Genomic DNA, 16,988 nt, shown 5'->3' with positions numbered 1-16,988 from the left:
GCGGCCACCCCTTTACTTACCCCGCAATCCCGCCGGGAATATCCCGGTTCTCTCGTCTCCTGACGTGATGAATATCGGGGTAGAATTGGCCCGACCTGGGATTTAATAGTATTCTTCCACCAATCCACCTGCATCTGGACCTCACCCATGGCAGTTCGAGTTATTGAACCTGCATATGCGTGCCATTTCTGCATGAACTTCCACGCCACTTCCCTCCATGTCCTGTTCACCGTTTTCTCGCGTGGATAATAGCGCGAACGGGGTTCGAGCGCACCATTCTTTAACCGGCTCGGCAATGCAATCACAGATACTATAAAATGTGAGAATATGGCGCAGGTGCTAAGCAAATATTGCGCGTGTGCGGCAACAGCTTTCCTCCCACCATGAAGCTGCAGTCCATACTTTCATGCTGGGCGATTTTGGTCGCCCAAATTTGGGCGACTACAGATGGTCTGACAGACCTGGTCGCCTGGGATCCTTACAGTCTGACCGTCAATGGCAATCGCTTGTTTGTCTATTCCGGAGAGTTCCATTATCCCCGATTGCCGGTTCCAGAAATGTGGCTTGATGTCTTTCAGAAGATGCGCGCACATGGCTTCAATGCTGTTAGGTTTGTGCAATATGATTGATGTCTCAATGTTCTTTCAGGTCCCTAATTCCTGACAATTGTCACATAGTCTGTATTTCTTCTGGGACTATCACTCTCCGATCAATGGAACATATGACTTTGAGACCGGAGCACACAATATTCAGCGCTTATTCGACTATGCCCAAGAGGCCGGAATCTACATCATCGCACGGTTAGTTATCGTGGTCCACCTTTCCCTTTGGATTTGCTGACATCATGCCAGTGCCGGACCATATTGTAATGCTGAGTTTAACGGTGGTGGTCTAGCTTTATACCTCAGTGACGGGAGCGGTGGTGAGTTGCGAACAAGCGACGCGACATACCACCAAGCGTGGACACCCTGGATTGAGCGCATTGGGAAGATCATTGCGGACAATTCCATTACCAACGGTGGACCAGTCATCCTCAACCAGATCGAAAATGAACTTCAGGAGACCACCCATTCGGCGAGCAATACCTTGGTCGAGTATATGGAGCAGATCGAGGAGGCTTTCCGAGCTGCTGGCGTGGACGTTCCCTTCACCAGCAACGAAAAGGGCCAGCGATCTCGAAGCTGGTCGACAGACTATGAGGATGTGGGTGGTGCGGTCAACGTCTATGGCCTAGACTCGTACCCGGGAGGGCTCAGCTGCACCAACCCTTCTACGGGCTTTTCAGTCCTACGGAACTATTATCAGTGGTTCCAGAACACTAGCTACACGCAGCCTGAATACTTGCCTGAGTTTGAAGGTGGCTGGTTCTCTGCCTGGGGCGCTGACTCGTTCTACGACCAGTGCACAAGTGAGCTGAGTCCACAATTTGCGGACGTGTACTACAAGAACAATATTGGTCAACGGGTCACCCTCCAAAACCTGTACATGCTGTACGGGGGAACTAACTGGGGCCACCTGGCTGCACCTGTGGTGTATACGTCGTGTAAGTTCATTCGCTTGATTCCGCATACACAGCCACGCTGACTAGCTGTAGACGACTACAGCGCTCCTCTCAGAGAGACCAGACAAATCAGGGACAAACTGAGCCAGACGAAGCTCGTTGGTCTGTTCACGCGAGTGTCTTCTGGCCTGCTGGGAGTCGAAATGGAAGGGAATGGCACCTCCTACACATCTACCACCTCGGCATACACATGGGTGCTTCGGAACCCCAACACGACCGCTGGTTTCTATGTCGTACAGCAGGATACCACGTCCTCGCAGACAGACATCACTTTCTCCCTGAACGTGAATACTTCTGCGGGCGCGTTTACCTTGCCCAACATCAATCTGCAAGGAAGGCAAAGCAAGGTAATCTCGACTGATTACCCACTCGGTCACAGCACGCTCCTGTATGTATCAACTGACATCGCGACATACGGAACGTTTGGGGACACGGATGTTGTCGTGCTCTATGCGCGCTCCGGACAGGAGGTGTCCTTTGCCTTCAAGAACACGACGAAGCTGACCTTCGAGGAATATGGTGACTCGGTGAACCTGACTAGCAGTTCAGGTAATCGCACCATTACCTCATACACTTACACTCAAGGCAGTGGTACAAGCGTCGTGAAGTTCTCAAATGGCGCCATCTTCTATCTTGTGGAGACAGAAACGGCATTCCGATTCTGGGCGCCACCTACCACAACAGACCCCTATGTGACAGCGGAACAGCAAATATTTGTGCTTGGGCCATACCTAGTCCGCAACGTCAGTATCTCCGGCAGCGTTGTAGATCTGGTTGGAGACAATGACAATGCCACCACTGTGGAAGTATTCGCTGGTTCTTCCGCGAAGGCCGTCAAATGGAACGGCAAGGAGATTACCGTCACGAAGACAGACTATGGCAGTCTTGTGGGATCAATTGGTGGCGCCGATAGCAGCAGCATCACAATCCCAAGTTTGACAGGATGGAAAGTTCGCGACTCCCTGCCAGAGACCCAGTCTTCCTATGATGACTCCAAGTGGACGGTGTGCAACAAGACAACTACCTTGAGTCCAGTCGATCCACTTAGCCTTCCTGTCTTGTTTGCGTCCGACTATGGCTACTACACAGGTATCAAGATCTATCGCGGTCGGTTCGATGGGACTAACGTGACTGGGGCAAACTTGACTGCGCAAGGAGGCCTGGCCTTTGGTTGGAACGTCTGGCTAAATGGAGATCTTGTGGCCTCGCACCCAGGTGATGCCGACGAAACCTCATCTAACGCGGCCATTGACTTTTCCAACCATACCTTGAAGCAGACGGATAATCTGTTGACTGTTGTGGTAAGTTAGCACGAAGGTACGCTAGTATAGAGAGACATAACTAACCAGCTCATCCAGATCGACTACACCGGACATGACGAAACGTCTACTGGTAACGGCGTGGAAAACCCTAGAGGACTTCTCGGAGCGACGCTCAATGGCGGTTCTTTCACAAGCTGGAAGATCCAAGGAAATGCTGGAGGTGCCGCTGGTAAGAACTCCGTGGGTTCCCTTCTCTCAATCGCACTAGGCTAAAAAGATTGTTCCCTTCGTGACAATAGGAGCATATGAGCTCGACCCTGTGAGAGCACCCATGAACGAAGGCGGCTTGCTGGCCGAGCGTCAGGGTTGGCATCTTCCAGGATACAAGGCCAAGTTATCGGATGGCTGGACGGACGGATCTCCGCTTGATGGACTCAACAAGTCAGGTATGGATCAGTATTTCACATCCACTCATAATCGCTGCTCGTTGTTGTCCATGTAGATCTAATCCAGAGTAACAGGGGTCGCCTTTTACCTGACCACCTTCACCCTTGACCTTCCCAAGAACTATGACGTTCCTCTGGGTATCCAATTTACCTCACCATCAACCGTCGACCCAGTGCGCATCCAGCTCTTCATCAACGGATACCAATATGGCAAATATGTCCCATATCTGGGGCCGCAAACAACGTTCCCCATCCCACCCGGTATTATTAACAACCGCGACAAGAACACCATTGGCCTTAGCTTGTGGGCGCAGACGGATGCGGGAGCCAGGCTGGAGAACATTGAGCTGATCAGCTATGGTGCGTATGAGAGTGGTTTCGATGCAGGCAATGGAACGGGTTTCGATCTAAATGGCGCAAAATTGGGTTATCAGCCTGAGTGGACGGAAGCTCGGGCACAGTACACCTGATGATGTTCACTCATTAGTAGCAAGTTGTCAGTATGAGTGGAGAGCAGAGCAGTTGTATATATTTTGAGTAGTGAGGAATGTGACAAAGCATATCAGTGGTTGGGATGCGTTCTAGCAAATTCTTCAAGAGTAAACTAACGAGTAATATCTTCATTGCAACCTGCGAAACTAAGATGAGCAAGTCAAATGGGATCTGACTCGAACGAAGTCTGCAGAGCCATAGAGTTATGGTGAATAATAGATATGCTGTGGGATCCCCGCCTTCTGCCTCAGGCAAGAAGGATGGACCCACCCGTAAAGAGCAGTAAACAAGCGCGTCGCGTCCGGCGACTTTGGTACGCAACTGTGTGGGATCCGTTCTTGCCGTTTATCTTTGAATATGGGAAAGATGACGCACAGATCAAGGTATTGAGGATAGAGATGCTGGCATCTCCTACTGACTACGGAGTATGCTCACGCACTTTTCGCAATTACACCTCATAAAATAAAGATACATTTGGGGCCCTGCCCGATTCTATTTACGTTCTAAATCTGCCAACCAACAACCACTCCCAACATACCATATGTACAATTGACTCTAGTTCTCGGGGCGGGGGCCACCAAGCAGCTGGTACCGCACCTGGGCCAGAAGGTTGTTGACACCGTCCCTTCCAAGCTTGTAGTAGACCAGACCGCCAAGGGCGATCGCGTATCCGAAGGCCTGGAGAGGAGTAACGGGATCGCGGAAGATGACCATCGAGGCAACGACGAGGAGGATATCCTTAAGGACTCCGGACAGGGTAAGGACAAGGGCGGAGGTTTTGCCAATCTATAAAGCGTTAGCGAACTGATGCTCACAAGACCACTGTCGCGAAGGCGTACCAGAAAGACGACAGCAACGTTCAGTCCGAAAGCCACGGCGGCGTTGAGGAACAGGGTACCCATGCCGAGTTGGTAGATGTCAGACATGTGCAGTGTGGGGAGCTCGACAACCGCAGTGACGACGGCGTTCATGACGGCGCAAGCAGGTGCGAAGTAGTACAGGGAAACCAACGGATCCATCTTGAATTCGGCAGAGCTGAGCAGGCGCTGAACCATAACCAGACGGACGGACTCGAAGATGGTCGCGAAGAACTGGCCTAATGAGGTGTTAAAAAACCGGCCAGGCGCCGAGAGTAGAAAAAAACTTACAGATGAATCCAATCATGGTGAACTTGATTTCACCAATAGAGGCAATGATAACACCGAGGACGATGAAGGAAATATTTCCGAGCAAGCTGAGCTTCACCGGCGCAATGCCCATAGCCCAAGTAGCAAGCAGCGTAGCCACAGAGTTGGTAGCCTGATCAAATTAGCAGCAGTCTTGCACACGGAGTCGAAGTTATTCACCTTGAGCATCTGGATGAAGGACACACTGAGGTAGAGATATGCGAGGTTACCGCAGATCAGACTGAGAGAGAAGAATGCGCCAATGGGGACGATGGCACGCCTGCAAGGACAAAAACTGATTAGACACGACCATTGATTGTTGATTTCCAGCACGATCCAACTGACATGTAGACACGAGAGGTCATAGGGACCTGGTGACGAGAGTCGAGCAGAGTGGTGAACCGCGCCATGAGGCGGGTCATGATGGTAGCGAAAACGAGATGCCATGTGGTCAGGAAGAGGGCTGCAGCATGTTAGTCGTTTGCGACGGACTTTCTCGGCGTGAATATTGGAATCGACGTACGGAAACCTGTGGAAGAGAAGTAACAACGGTCAGTTCACTAATCGCATGCTGGAGCAGAACAGAAGATGGGTTCACTCACTGAATCCAGCGGTATGGAGAATCCACTTGTTGAAAATGATCACACCGGAACTGAGAGCAATCCAGGTACTAGAGAGAGATTAACGAACATCCACAGGCAGCTACCACAGACATAAGAGTCGTACGCGATGTAGAAAGCCGGGTGCATGGCGGCCTTGGAAGGCTCCGCGGACACAGGCGTGTTGACGGTCGGCAATTGGGATTTGGCAGCCATGATGGACGGTCGCACACGAGCGGGCTGACGAGATCGTGAGAGAGACGGGAACCAAGGAAGTCGACAGGAACAGGGCAGGAGGGACTCCGCAGAATGCTGCTGGAGAAGAAGAGAAGGAAAAGACCGACGACGAAGAAGAAGAGGACAGCAAGGAGAATAAAAAAGCTTAGCGGCGGCAGGTGAAAAGCGCAGAAAAGCAGTACATTTGTTTGTTGGTGGAGCCCCGCCGGTCGTCAGCCGCCAATTTGCTGCTCGGGTTCCTGATCGGCGTCCCTCTTCACTTTGGCTCCTCCCACGCTCTCTCTCTCCAGCCACTTTCCCCAGCCCACGCTCATCAATTCTACGCAGTACGCCCGATCTTCAGGGTTTCTTTCATCCTCAACGATGATCTGCTCTCTTATGCATCCGCATTGTCATCTCATACGAGGCAGCGCCTTGTCCTGCCACCGATCAATGCCCATTGAGATGGCAGCTGAAAGAGACTATACATAGTAACCCAACCAGTCGAGCAACAGCCGATCGTCTCCAGGCCACGCGGCCCTTTGGGTCCAGCCTCGTCCCTCCGCGTCATCGCCCCTCCAGGCGTCAAATCCTATCCCGATGGCGTTACTTCGTCCTCCGAGCTCCAAGACATGCCCACTGTCTATCTCGAACACACTAACCATATTGATCGCTTCAATCGCTGGCACCATACCGATAAGGAAACTCACAATACCCGTTCGGAAAGTTGGTGGAGTCTGGTCGACCAAGCATATCCTCCGTGCACCCAGGGTTCTTCTGCCAGGGTCTTTGATAATTGCGGAGACTGTGTGCTTATCGATAGGGAATCTATCCACAATCTCCCCCCTAATTCACAACTGAATGGGATAGATACCTTGCATGCAACAGATTTTTTTTTTTTGTTTTTTTTTTTTTTTTTTTTTTTTTTTTTTTTTTGTTTTTTTTTTTTTTTTTTTTTTTTTTTTTTTTTTATCGTAGTTCTTGGGCTGTGACATCCACCTTCAACACAGTCTGTCCTCCATGACGTATGGAGAATGTGAAACTTGGAAAAGGCGACTTCGACGCCTTATTCGTCATCCACTGACATTTGCCTTGTCAAACATGGAACGCAGGAGAGGCAAAGTTGAAACATCCCGCTGTGTTGCGGGGCATCGATACTCCGAACGGTTGATCGGCTTACGAAGCTTGTCACCCGGAAGTTACTATAGTCAATACTATAGTTGACTGCAATAAAAGGCTAAATAAGGGTCCTTTGGGTGCTCTAACGCTGGAAAATCCCGACCGTTAGGCTACCTAATCTGCTATCTTTACCTCCATTAGCCCACTTACCCAGCTTTAGTCTCCCGAAGGAAAAGAAAACAAAGTAATTGGGAACCTATAATATTCGGCCAGAAGTGGGGCATTCACTTCAACCGTTCATCTGTTATTGAGTTATCAAGTCTGTCAAGTTCGTCGGAGCTGGATAAGGTGGTCGCCATCCCCAGTTCCGCTGTGCAATGCCGCAGCGCCGAAGTGTCTGCAGCTAGCTCTATTCTGTCAGCGACGTATCTGTCTCTTAGCCAAATGGATGTCGCCATTCGCCCACTAACAACGCCATTCCCCACGGCCGACGGACTCCGGCGCAAGGGCCTGATAAGCGTTAGCTCCAACTCCGAGTTAGTCATGCGGCTTATTACGCGCCCTTCTCCCCTCACGATGTTGATGCCTTTTTTTGAGGTCTCTGGCATAACTGGCAAAGATCAGGCTGTGGTCATTAGAGTATCATTGCCTTCAGCTTCTTCGCGATGTTGAGTAGTCTGCTGCTTGGGGGTCTTCTGGGTCTAGCGACCGCTCAATTTCCTCCCGAGCCGGAAGACATCACTGTGCTCAAGTCCAAGTTGCATGAGAATGTGACTATTTCTTTCAAAGAGGTGTGTGCAGAGTATCTAGAATTAACTTTTATGCTCGATGCCGTGCTGATTGTCAGCCTGGAATTTGCGAAACGACGCCGGGTGTCCGATCTTATTCGGGCTATGTACACCTTCCCCCCGGGTTCCTTTCCGACGGGACAGGAGAAGTGCAGGATTATCCTATCAACACGTAAGCCAACCTCGATGCGTCGGAGAATGAGCAATTACTGAGCCTCAACCAGCTTCTTCTGGTTTTTCGAAGCCCGCAAAGATCCCAGCAATGCGCCTCTGGCCATCTGGCTCAATGGCGGTCCGGGTGGCTCGTCGCTCATGGGGCTCCTTGAAGAATTAGGCCCCTGTTCCATTGCATCAGACTCCAAGACCACAGTTCTCAATCCTTGGAGCTGGAACAATGAAGTCAATCTTCTATTCCTTGACCAGCCAACTCAAGTCGGCTTCTCATACGATGTCCCAACAAATGGCACTTTGGTTCGGACTGCGGACGGCGAAGAAGAGATAGTTTCCGGTGATTTCTCCATTGATGTTCCCCAGTCCAACTTCACCCATCATGTTGGTACCTTTGCAAGCCAGAAGCTTGCACAGACTGCTAATGGGACTGCATTCGCGGCTCACGCTCTATGGCATTTCGCGCAGACCTGGTTTTTCGAGTTCCCACACTACAAGCCGAACGATGATCGCGTCAGTCTCTGGGCTGAAAGTTACGGAGGCCATTATGGTCCAGGCATCTTTCGGTTCTTCCAACAGCAGAATGACAAAATCGCAGAGGGGACTGCAGAAGACGGTGCACAGTATTTGCATCTCGACACGCTTGGCATTGTGAACGGCTTGATGGATATGGTGATCCAAGAAGAGGCTTACATTACTTGGCCGTACAATAACGTAAGGCTTGCCCCTTCATCTCAAATCTCGCGTAATGTCTAATTCAGTCCAGACCTACGGCCTCGAAATCTTCGATAAACCCCTCTACGAAGAACTGATGTATAACTGGACGCATCCAGGAGGCTTTCGCGATCAGGCCCTCGCCTGCGAAGCGGCTTTGAAAGAACGCGATTCCGGCTTGCCTCACTCAGGGAAGAATATCTCTGAAATCTGCGGAGGCCTTGCACTAGAATGGGGAGATGGCCCCATCACCTACTACCACACCTTCAATCGCGGGTGGTACGACATCGCCCATCCTAAGAACGACCCATTCCCTGCCAAGCACATGCTCGGATATTTGACGCAGGAGTCCGTCCTCGCCGCTCTTGGGGTACCCGTCAATTTCACATCGTCTTCGAGTGCCGTGGCTACACAGTTCATAAAAACCTTTGATATCGTCCACGGCGGCTTCCTGGATGCAATTGGCTACCTCCTCGACAGTGGTGTAAAAGTGCACATGATGTACGGAGATCGTGATTACGCCTGCAATTGGGTCGGGGGCGAAAAAGCCAGCCTTGCAGTTCCGTATTCCCGTATCACCGAATTTGCCGACACGGGATACTCCCCACTCCTTACGCCGGACGGGATCAGCGGCATGACCCGCCAGCTGGGCAACTACAGTTTCACTCGCGTCTTCCAAGCCGGGCATGAGGTCCCCTCCTACCAGCCTGTCGCGGCGTATGAGATCTTCATGCGGGCGACATTCAACAAAGATATCCCTACTGGCCTCTTGGCTGTTGATGACGAATTCCAGTCGGTTGGACCTAAGGATACGTGGCATATCAAGAATATCCCTCCTATTATGCCAAAGCCGCAGTGCTATGTTCTAAGTCCCGGCACGTGTACCCCGGAGGTTTGGAAGACCGTTTTGAACGGATCCGCGACGGTAAAGGATTGGTATGTCGTGGATGATAGCGCGGGTGTTGAGGACCACGAGGGGTTCAGCGTTCTTGGAGGGGATGAGCTGTAGTAGTTTAGAAGTCTACTGGAAAGCCTTGCTAGCTCTTAAAATGAGATTTAAATAGTTGAGCGACATAGTCTACTCTCTCACTTACGAACACGTGATGAATCTCTCCAGCAATAAAGTGGACCAATCAATTGGAGGACAATATATCCACGATGGTCGGACGGGCTAACGAAAAGGGCCAACTAGTGCCCCTCTGATGATGATGGTCTAGTCTGCAGGATATGAGATCTTTCACATCTTATGGGTCTTCAACTGGACAAATTAGGCGGAGGTCGCCTCACCGAAAGAGACGTAAGCTGCTTTTTGGTGGATTCATTATTAGCCGTTATGCCACTTACTAAAACACCGCAGTTCCAGATCGTGTAGATGGCCTCAAAGGGTTCGCCAGATTTGATTGAGGGCTACTTCGCCCAAGCCTATGGCTACTGAATAGTGGCCTATAGATGCCAATTTCTTCAATACAAAGATAGGCAAAACATGTTGAAAATCCATCAATTTCAATTAAACTTCAAAATATAGCGAGACATTAAGTATTATATATAATTCAAGGAATAGAGACTTCTTGCACATCCATCGCGCAGCCCGTTTCTTGCCAAGTAGGTCGTTTCCGTCGTAAAAGATGTAGCCGACAACATCATGCGCGGGTGGACATGCCTCTCATAGCTATGCCATGTCAGTTTCGTGCTAAGCAGCTAATCATCTGTGTCATGGCAGATGCTTACAGTATCGGGTAGAGCCGTAGTCGAGGCTATCCGGGCCCTGTTGGGCAGGAGTCCCCTTCTGGGGCTCAGTCTTGCTCTGAGCCAAGGTAGTTGCGTCACTGAGAACAGATGCAGAATCTTCGGCGTGGCCGTCTTCCGTGGTTGTGATGTATTGATCAGAATTGCTTTTGCTGAGGTGTCTGGCCTTAAAGGATCGGTAGAAGCCGTTCAATGAAGCGCGAGGCATGGTGATGAGGATGTAGTTGGTTGTTTGCAAGGAAATGAGGATGGTAGAAAGATTGGCGCGACAGATGTATTGAGTGCTTGATTGGAAGGCTTGCTCTTGATTGTTTCTGTTTGTTATTTTTTCAACGTTCTCGTTGGGGAAGGCTTTATATACTTGATGCAAACAAGCTGAGGCATATACTCGACATACCACGCAGGGTCGGCGCTCGGAGCTCAGCGCACGAGCCATCGGACCGTAAGCCACTGTCTCTCTAATCGCAGGAATGGAACGAGGCTATACTAACAACGGCTAAACAACAATGGCTAATAAGTCTGCCTGTCCACTTATCTCCCTTCTTTATCCCCCCCGCTCTCTCATCGCTTTCTCTTTCTTTCTGTTGGGTGTTCGGAGTCGGACCTCAACTACGGACCTCAACTACGATTGACTCACAGGCATCTAGTTGCGCATCGCCATGTCCGCTCCACGCCGTAATGGACAGTTATCATCCTGTGAGCCTTGCAGGAAGTCCAAGCTCCGATGCGATCATTCAGCCCCAACATGTAATCGATGCGTCCGTCGGGGTAAAGCGGACCTCTGTGTTTACCACCCAGCTCCGCTCACCAAGCCGCGCGAATTATCACGACCACTCAAGGCAACCAGGACAGCAACCAAGGAACAAATGCTGGTGCCTGCAAAGACGCTGAAATGGGATAGTCTGAGCGCTTCATCTCCAGCGACTGTGTTAACACCAGCCGCATTTCCCAACCCGTCGAAGCTTCCATTTTCAGGATCGGGGTTCCTGGGTCCTACCAGTTACTCAGGTGCATTCAGCAATAGTGAGCTTGATGTCGTGGATTTCCCATCGTCTACACGGTCAACCCCCATCGACCCTCAACAGGTGGCGCGGGGTGCTCAGGTCCTCTTTCTCTTGGAGCATCTACCCCTATTTGCTGAGATTTCAAAGAAGCGCTTCACCATTTCGCCGGGATGGGTTTTCGGTAGCCCTCTGATGGATCAATTGTTCAAGGTCCTGGAAGAGGTCTACCGCAATGCAACCCAGGACTCGGGGAACAAGTATGCACGCCTGCTAGATCTCTCCAGGACTTTCTTCAAAAATACCGTAACTCCTATCGTGACCCATGAGTCGATGACCTTGGCCGAATATTTCTCTTTAGCAGCGCCGCGCTGGGAGATGCTAAGTTTACTTTTCGGCTTTGCTGGTACGGCAACATATCAACTACCACCACACAGTCTGGGGTTAGAGCACCAGGACGAAATTACGAGCAAGGAAGGATTGCGACAAATATGCATCCAGGCTAGCCAAACATGTCTGCAATTTTGCAATCATCTAGGCACGCTGAGTGACCCTTTGTCGTGGGCCATGGTCCAGCATGCAATCTATCTATCGCATATGCACGGGAGTAGCGGTATGTTATTGACTGAGTAACATCGATCATGTAGTAACTAAGACGAAGCAAGATCACAGAACGTGGCAGATGCTAGGGGATATCACGACGACAGTCTTTGCACTTGGCCTGCACCAGCCGGACACTGATAACACAGCTCCATTCTTTTTGAAGGAGATTCGGAAAAGAACGATGGTTGGTGCATATGCACTTGACAAAGAACTTGCAACATTCCTAGGCAGGCCTCCACGAATATGTTGGCGTTATTGCAACATCCAATACCCATTGGACATGAGCTACGAGGAGATTGTTGCCGAGCCCGCGATAAGAGATGCAGCTATTGCACGCTTAGATCCGGAAGGTTGGAACATCGATGGTTGTATCGATAAGGGGGCCAAGGCTCGAGCTAGACTGGCTGCTAGTATCGATGAAGAAAACGCGTTGGAAATATCACTCAGTAATAGGCTAGACGGATTAGAGGAGAAGGTCCAGTGAGTGAGCACCAGATTATAGCTCCGATCGGACTGATATTAACTAATAACTGCTGAACAGAAAGGCTCGCAAGAAATCAGACGAACTACGGCGCAGTCTTCCTCCGTACCTCCAGTGGACAGAAGATAAAACAGATCCCCAAGTTGCATCGTTTCACATCGAGTTTCTTTATCACGAGTTCTTGCTATTGCAAACTCTCTACAAACGGGTTGGAAAGGGTATCGATGATTTCGTCAACAAAGCTTTGGAGATTATTAGCATCCTACTACATATGGTATCACTGGAGACTCGCTCAGGTCAAGTCCACCCAACCGTCATTTTAGATGTAAGTTCATCCATGTACACGTATCATTGCTCCAAAACCTCACAACCCCAGCTATGCTACATAGGCCTTCCTGCCGCCGGTACCCTCTGCACCGAGCTTCTGCGACGATCCCGGCCCCAAGCAAGCGTAGCCACCGCATCACCACAAACACCGTTTCCCCGTTCAGATATCATACAGAAGTTGAGCGTATTTGTCGCGCAATTGAAAACATTCGCTCGTCAGCAAGAAGGTGACTACGAGATCTGCATCAAGGGGGAGAGGATCATCTCCCAGGCTTTGGATCGGGTGCTCTCACCAGCTCCGGTAGGAGTGGTAGCCTCTAGTGATGACCCTTGGAATAATGAGCCTACAGGAGGGGATATTGGCGATACTGACTTCATGGCGTTTTTGGAGAACTTTGACTGGGAGCAAGAGATGAGGTTGACGTTTGGGTGTTGATTGGGCAGCCGAGTATAGCGCGCAACAGGGAGAAGCACATGGGCTCAGGTGTCGTTCACCATTGTGCACAGCATCAGTAACCAAGTAGATCTGCCCTTAATCAATCGTATCAGTCAGATTCTTGTGGTTGTCAAACCTTAGTATCACTGCACACATGCCCGTAATGGCATTACGCCTAGACATTCGCTGTCGTGGATTGGGCCAGCTCAATTTCTGATAGAGTGCTACTGGCAGGGACGAGAATTGCGTGTTGTACATTGGACGATGCTGCAGAGCTGGTTGAGACTGATGACGCAGCAGGAATGTCAGTTGATATCTTCTGAAAGGTGAATGAGCGGAATGATCAGCAAATTGTATTGGAGAAGAAAAATCAGTGCGTTTAAGTAAGCCTTAATCCTTTACCTGAATGTTGTCTTGCCGTCTTGGTGGAATTTCACGGGTATGTGTTTCTGATGTGATCGCGGTTCCATCCACCCAGACCAGCAAACAACTCCGAGGCAGTGTTTTGGACCCCCACAGACTTGCGCGTCCTCTGCCCTAAGGAATTAGGTTGAAACCGATAACCTTCTTTCACCTACTATTGATCTGGCTCTTGGCTGCTATCTTCACGGGAGTCGGCGGACGGACGTCGGCGATCTCTGGACCGCCCACCTCCGATGCTGCAGAATAAGATCACGAACGCACTGTCAGCTACTATATCCTGTGCGGATCGTAATATCCGAAGAGAAAAGTTAGTTAGCATCACACACAGCGTGTCATATTTTCTCCGAGCACGTACGATCACGATGTAACATGGCTTGGAAGTCCAAAATGATCTGCACCCGTTGCAAATTGCCCTTTGCCTTGGTTGGCGGTTATAAGAACCTTCTCATGTCCAGTTCTCTGGCAACATGTTGACAGCCTTCTGCTTCGCACTGCATATATTCCCTCCTCTTTTCCATTGTCTTCGAAAATGAGAATCAACGGGAGGTCCACTCGTGGCCTGGGTATCCTAACCCTACTGGCTCCGGGTAGCGCCACTCTCTATGACCAAACCATCCAGCTCCCCCAGGGCAAGGTGCAGGGTGCTGCTGCCTTCAACGAAAGCAGTGCCCCATCCTACATTATCAACTGGAAAGACATTTCTGTGTGGAAGGGAATCCCATATGCCGCCACAACTGGTGGAGAAAATCGCTGGAAGCCGCCCCAGAGTGCCCCATCCTGGAACGGCACCCTGAAGGCCACTGCATTTGGCGCCAGCTGTCCTAGTTCATTCGCTGGTGACGGAGTGAGTGAGGACTGCTTGTCAATCAACATCTGGAGCCCCGCCACCTCCACCGATGCCAAGCTGCCGGTCATGCTGTGGTCCTATGCGGCCGGAGGTGAATCCAGCCAAAGTACCTACGATGGTGCGGGCATGGCGGCCAAGGATGTTATCTTCGTCAGCTACAACTACCGCACAGGACCTCTCGGCTGGTTAACTCTACATGAGCTAGCCGAAGAGAGCGGTGCGACGGGCAACTACGGTCTTCTTGATCAGATCGAAGCTCTGAAATGGGTTTATGACAACATCGCCGCTTTTGGCGGAGACCCCGAGTCCATCACTGTGGCCGGCCAATCCTTCGGCTCCGGCGCCGTTTACCATATGGTCAACAGTCCCCGGACCAAGGGTATGATTAAGGGAGCGATCGCAGAGAGTGGTCTCAAGGACCCATATGACCCAGACCTCTGGGGATACGGAAGTGACTACCGGAACATGACCTGGGCATATGCCTTCAGCAAGACCTACGCAGAGTCACTCAATGCGACGAGCGTGGCTGACTTGCGCTCCATGGACCTCGAAACAGTCCTTAGCGGCACCGGTGCTTCCGACTTCGTCGGCTTCGACCCAGTGCTCAACTACCACTCAATGCCCAACAAGTACATCGTTAGCCTGGACGAAGGTGCACCCAATGACGTGCCCATCCTGGTCGGAAACAACAAGGACGAGAATGGGATTGATCTATCTACCACCTATACCGTCGCCGAGTACAGATCGGAGATCAACTCCACCTACGGACCCTATGCCGCCGAGCTGTTGGCGCTGCACCCAGCTGAAAACACCACCCAAGCCACAACCGCATACAACTCGATCCTGCGTGCTGGCTACTGCACTTCCACCTGGTCATGGGCCAAGCGCTGGAATCAGTCCTCTACCGAACCCGTTTACTACTACCTCTGGACCTACTCGCCTCCTGGCTCGGACGGAGCCACCCACGGCTCGGAGGTGTCTTATGCGCTCAACAACCTCTACGCCCAGACGACCACCTCGTACACGGATGCTGACTACGAGGTCGCCAATATCATGTCCTCGTACTGGGCCAACTTTGTCAAGACGCAGAACCCGAACAAGGGCGGCTCCTATAACAACGGCACCTTGCCGTACTGGGGCCCTAATGTTCCCTCCGAACAGACCATGTTTGAGCTTGGCAGCCTGTGGAAGGACATTCCCTTTGCGTCGGCCAAGGAGATCCAGCTGTACTTGGAGTACTTTAAGTATGCTACTCCCAGTCCTTATTAGGTTCGGTCGGTATCCCATATCAATGTACATATATTCTGTACCCTTTGGGGGTTGACGTTCTCTAGTACTAGCTAGCTTTACCTGAAATATTGTATATACAGTGCCTGAATATCACAAAACACCATGAATGATCAATTCGCTCCGCAGTGGGAGATGATCGACCTCCGCTACCTGCTTCCCGAGACACTGCAGGAGCCACCGTGGGACACTAGCACCATGAAGAAACAGGTCCGATTCCAGACGATAGACTGCAAGTATACCCAATATGTTAGGATGAATTGGGGGACTCAACAATAGCATGACCCCAGGTGGCACGGCACGGCAGGTCACGGAATGTGTGGGGATGCATTACGTAGGGCCGTCGGAGGTCGGAGGAAGAAAGATGAGTCCACCTCCGACTGAACCCTCAATTGGGGTCTCCCGGGGGCCACGCACCCCCACAAGGCCAGGATAGGGTACAATATACTTGTGTATCCATTCCAGGGGCTTGGGAGACATCCTAGACTGCAGTATTTGCTGCAGTCCTTCGTGCTGGAAGGTTGAGCCATTAGTCAGACCCCCTATCTCCCAGACGATAGTTGTCAGTAATGAAGATGAAATTCTTGGACAGATCAAAGAGGCCTTCCGGGGTGCTGTGGTTCTTGAGACATGTATATACCTTTGATAACTTCCTCTAGCGTACATCGGTCGATCTCCATCATGAAATGGTTATATGATCTAGCCAAGCCAGAGTGCGCCGTCACCTCACACTATTCGCACCTAGTATCTATCGAATCAACATACATTACGATATTCTGCCTAATTCAACGACCACTTTATTGGCAATTTTGATAAGTGAGGTAACGGGAATTCGATGACCACGAATACTCCGCTATAATAAAGGTCGGATCTCGGACACTATAACGACTGTTTCGTCGCAGATGTACGGGCCCAAAAGATCCAAGTCTAAGGTGGTGGGTTTGGATCCACACAGTTGGAGTTCAGCCGTTACGCAAGATAGTCATGGCTAATATTCTCATAGAGGGCAATCGAGTCGAACGGTTAGATTTGGACCACTCTGTAGCGTCGGTCGTCCCATACATAGAGAGGTATACAGGCTTTGTAGATCGACAAAGATATAGTCCGTCTACGTGAAGAGCAGGTGGAGAGATGCATCCCATCATATAAGTAACATGGGCATATGGAGTTTCTTGAAACCTGCTTTAGTCTTCTATCCTTAATACAAAAACAATGGTCGACATCTTGTATACACAACCTAGCCTTTATTTGAATCAGACGACGATAGAGTGATCGTGCACGGGATCGTCCATTGGACAAGCATAGT

General features: G+C 50.7%; 7 protein-coding genes across 7 annotated transcripts; 5 read left to right on the top strand and 2 right to left on the bottom strand.

Moving 5' to 3' along the window:
• Positions 1-383: 383 nt before the first annotated feature.
• BDQ94DRAFT_172585 (glycoside hydrolase family 35 protein) lies at positions 384-3,739 on the top strand (the record flags this gene model as incomplete). The annotated part of the gene is made up of 7 exons (XM_026771982.1): positions 384-610; positions 678-800; positions 852-1,543; positions 1,595-2,862; positions 2,920-3,052; positions 3,123-3,269; positions 3,345-3,739. 7 exons carry the CDS (start codon positions 384-386, stop codon positions 3,737-3,739), a joined length of 2,985 nt encoding a protein of 994 aa, XP_026623838.1.
• A 577-nt stretch (positions 3,740-4,316) lies between these two features.
• Positions 4,317-5,742, bottom strand: BDQ94DRAFT_172584 (triose-phosphate transporter family-domain-containing protein; the record flags this gene model as incomplete). Its single annotated transcript, XM_026771981.1, has 8 exons — positions 4,317-4,547; positions 4,601-4,857; positions 4,910-5,060; positions 5,108-5,207; positions 5,273-5,390; positions 5,451-5,456; positions 5,530-5,597; positions 5,654-5,742. The coding sequence occupies 8 exons, from the start codon at positions 5,740-5,742 to the stop codon at positions 4,317-4,319; spliced, it is 1,020 nt and encodes a 339-aa protein (XP_026623837.1).
• Positions 5,743-6,060: 318 nt separating this feature from the next.
• Positions 6,061-6,691, top strand: BDQ94DRAFT_148038 (uncharacterized protein). The gene has a single exon (XM_026767128.1). It carries the CDS (start codon positions 6,343-6,345, stop codon positions 6,601-6,603), a length of 261 nt encoding a protein of 86 aa, XP_026623836.1. The 5' UTR covers positions 6,061-6,342; the 3' UTR covers positions 6,604-6,691.
• Positions 6,692-7,447: 756 nt separating this feature from the next.
• On the top strand, positions 7,448-9,977 carry BDQ94DRAFT_64867 (carboxypeptidase S1). The gene is made up of 4 exons (XM_026776253.1): positions 7,448-7,652; positions 7,709-7,821; positions 7,874-8,531; positions 8,584-9,977. Exons 1-4 carry the CDS (start codon positions 7,527-7,529, stop codon positions 9,538-9,540), a joined length of 1,854 nt encoding a protein of 617 aa, XP_026623835.1. The 5' UTR covers positions 7,448-7,526; the 3' UTR covers positions 9,541-9,977.
• Positions 9,978-10,171: 194 nt separating this feature from the next.
• On the bottom strand, positions 10,172-10,485 carry BDQ94DRAFT_172582 (uncharacterized protein; the record flags this gene model as incomplete). Its single annotated transcript, XM_026771980.1, has 2 exons — positions 10,172-10,200; positions 10,260-10,485. 2 exons carry the CDS (start codon positions 10,483-10,485, stop codon positions 10,172-10,174), a joined length of 255 nt encoding a protein of 84 aa, XP_026623834.1.
• A 312-nt stretch (positions 10,486-10,797) lies between these two features.
• On the top strand, positions 10,798-13,249 carry BDQ94DRAFT_148032 (putative chromatin structure remodeling complex protein RSC3). The gene is made up of 3 exons (XM_026767127.1): positions 10,798-11,891; positions 11,944-12,361; positions 12,423-13,249. The coding sequence occupies exons 1-3, from the start codon at positions 10,937-10,939 to the stop codon at positions 13,123-13,125; spliced, it is 2,076 nt and encodes a 691-aa protein (XP_026623833.1). The 5' UTR covers positions 10,798-10,936; the 3' UTR covers positions 13,126-13,249.
• Positions 13,250-14,077: 828 nt separating this feature from the next.
• Positions 14,078-15,919, top strand: BDQ94DRAFT_180838 (carboxylesterase/lipase family protein; the record flags this gene model as incomplete). The annotated part of the gene is made up of 1 exon (XM_026773743.1): positions 14,078-15,919. The coding sequence occupies one exon, from the start codon at positions 14,078-14,080 to the stop codon at positions 15,662-15,664; it is 1,587 nt and encodes a 528-aa protein (XP_026623832.1). The 3' UTR covers positions 15,665-15,919.
• Between the last annotated feature and the right edge of the window lie 1,069 nt (positions 15,920-16,988).

Source organism: Aspergillus welwitschiae (genome assembly GCF_003344945.1).
Source record: "Aspergillus welwitschiae strain CBS 139.54b unplaced genomic scaffold BDQ94scaffold_27, whole genome shotgun sequence".
NCBI classification, from domain to species: Eukaryota; Fungi; Ascomycota; class Eurotiomycetes; order Eurotiales; family Aspergillaceae; genus Aspergillus; species Aspergillus welwitschiae.
This window is presented reverse-complemented; position numbering and strand designations above follow the sequence as displayed.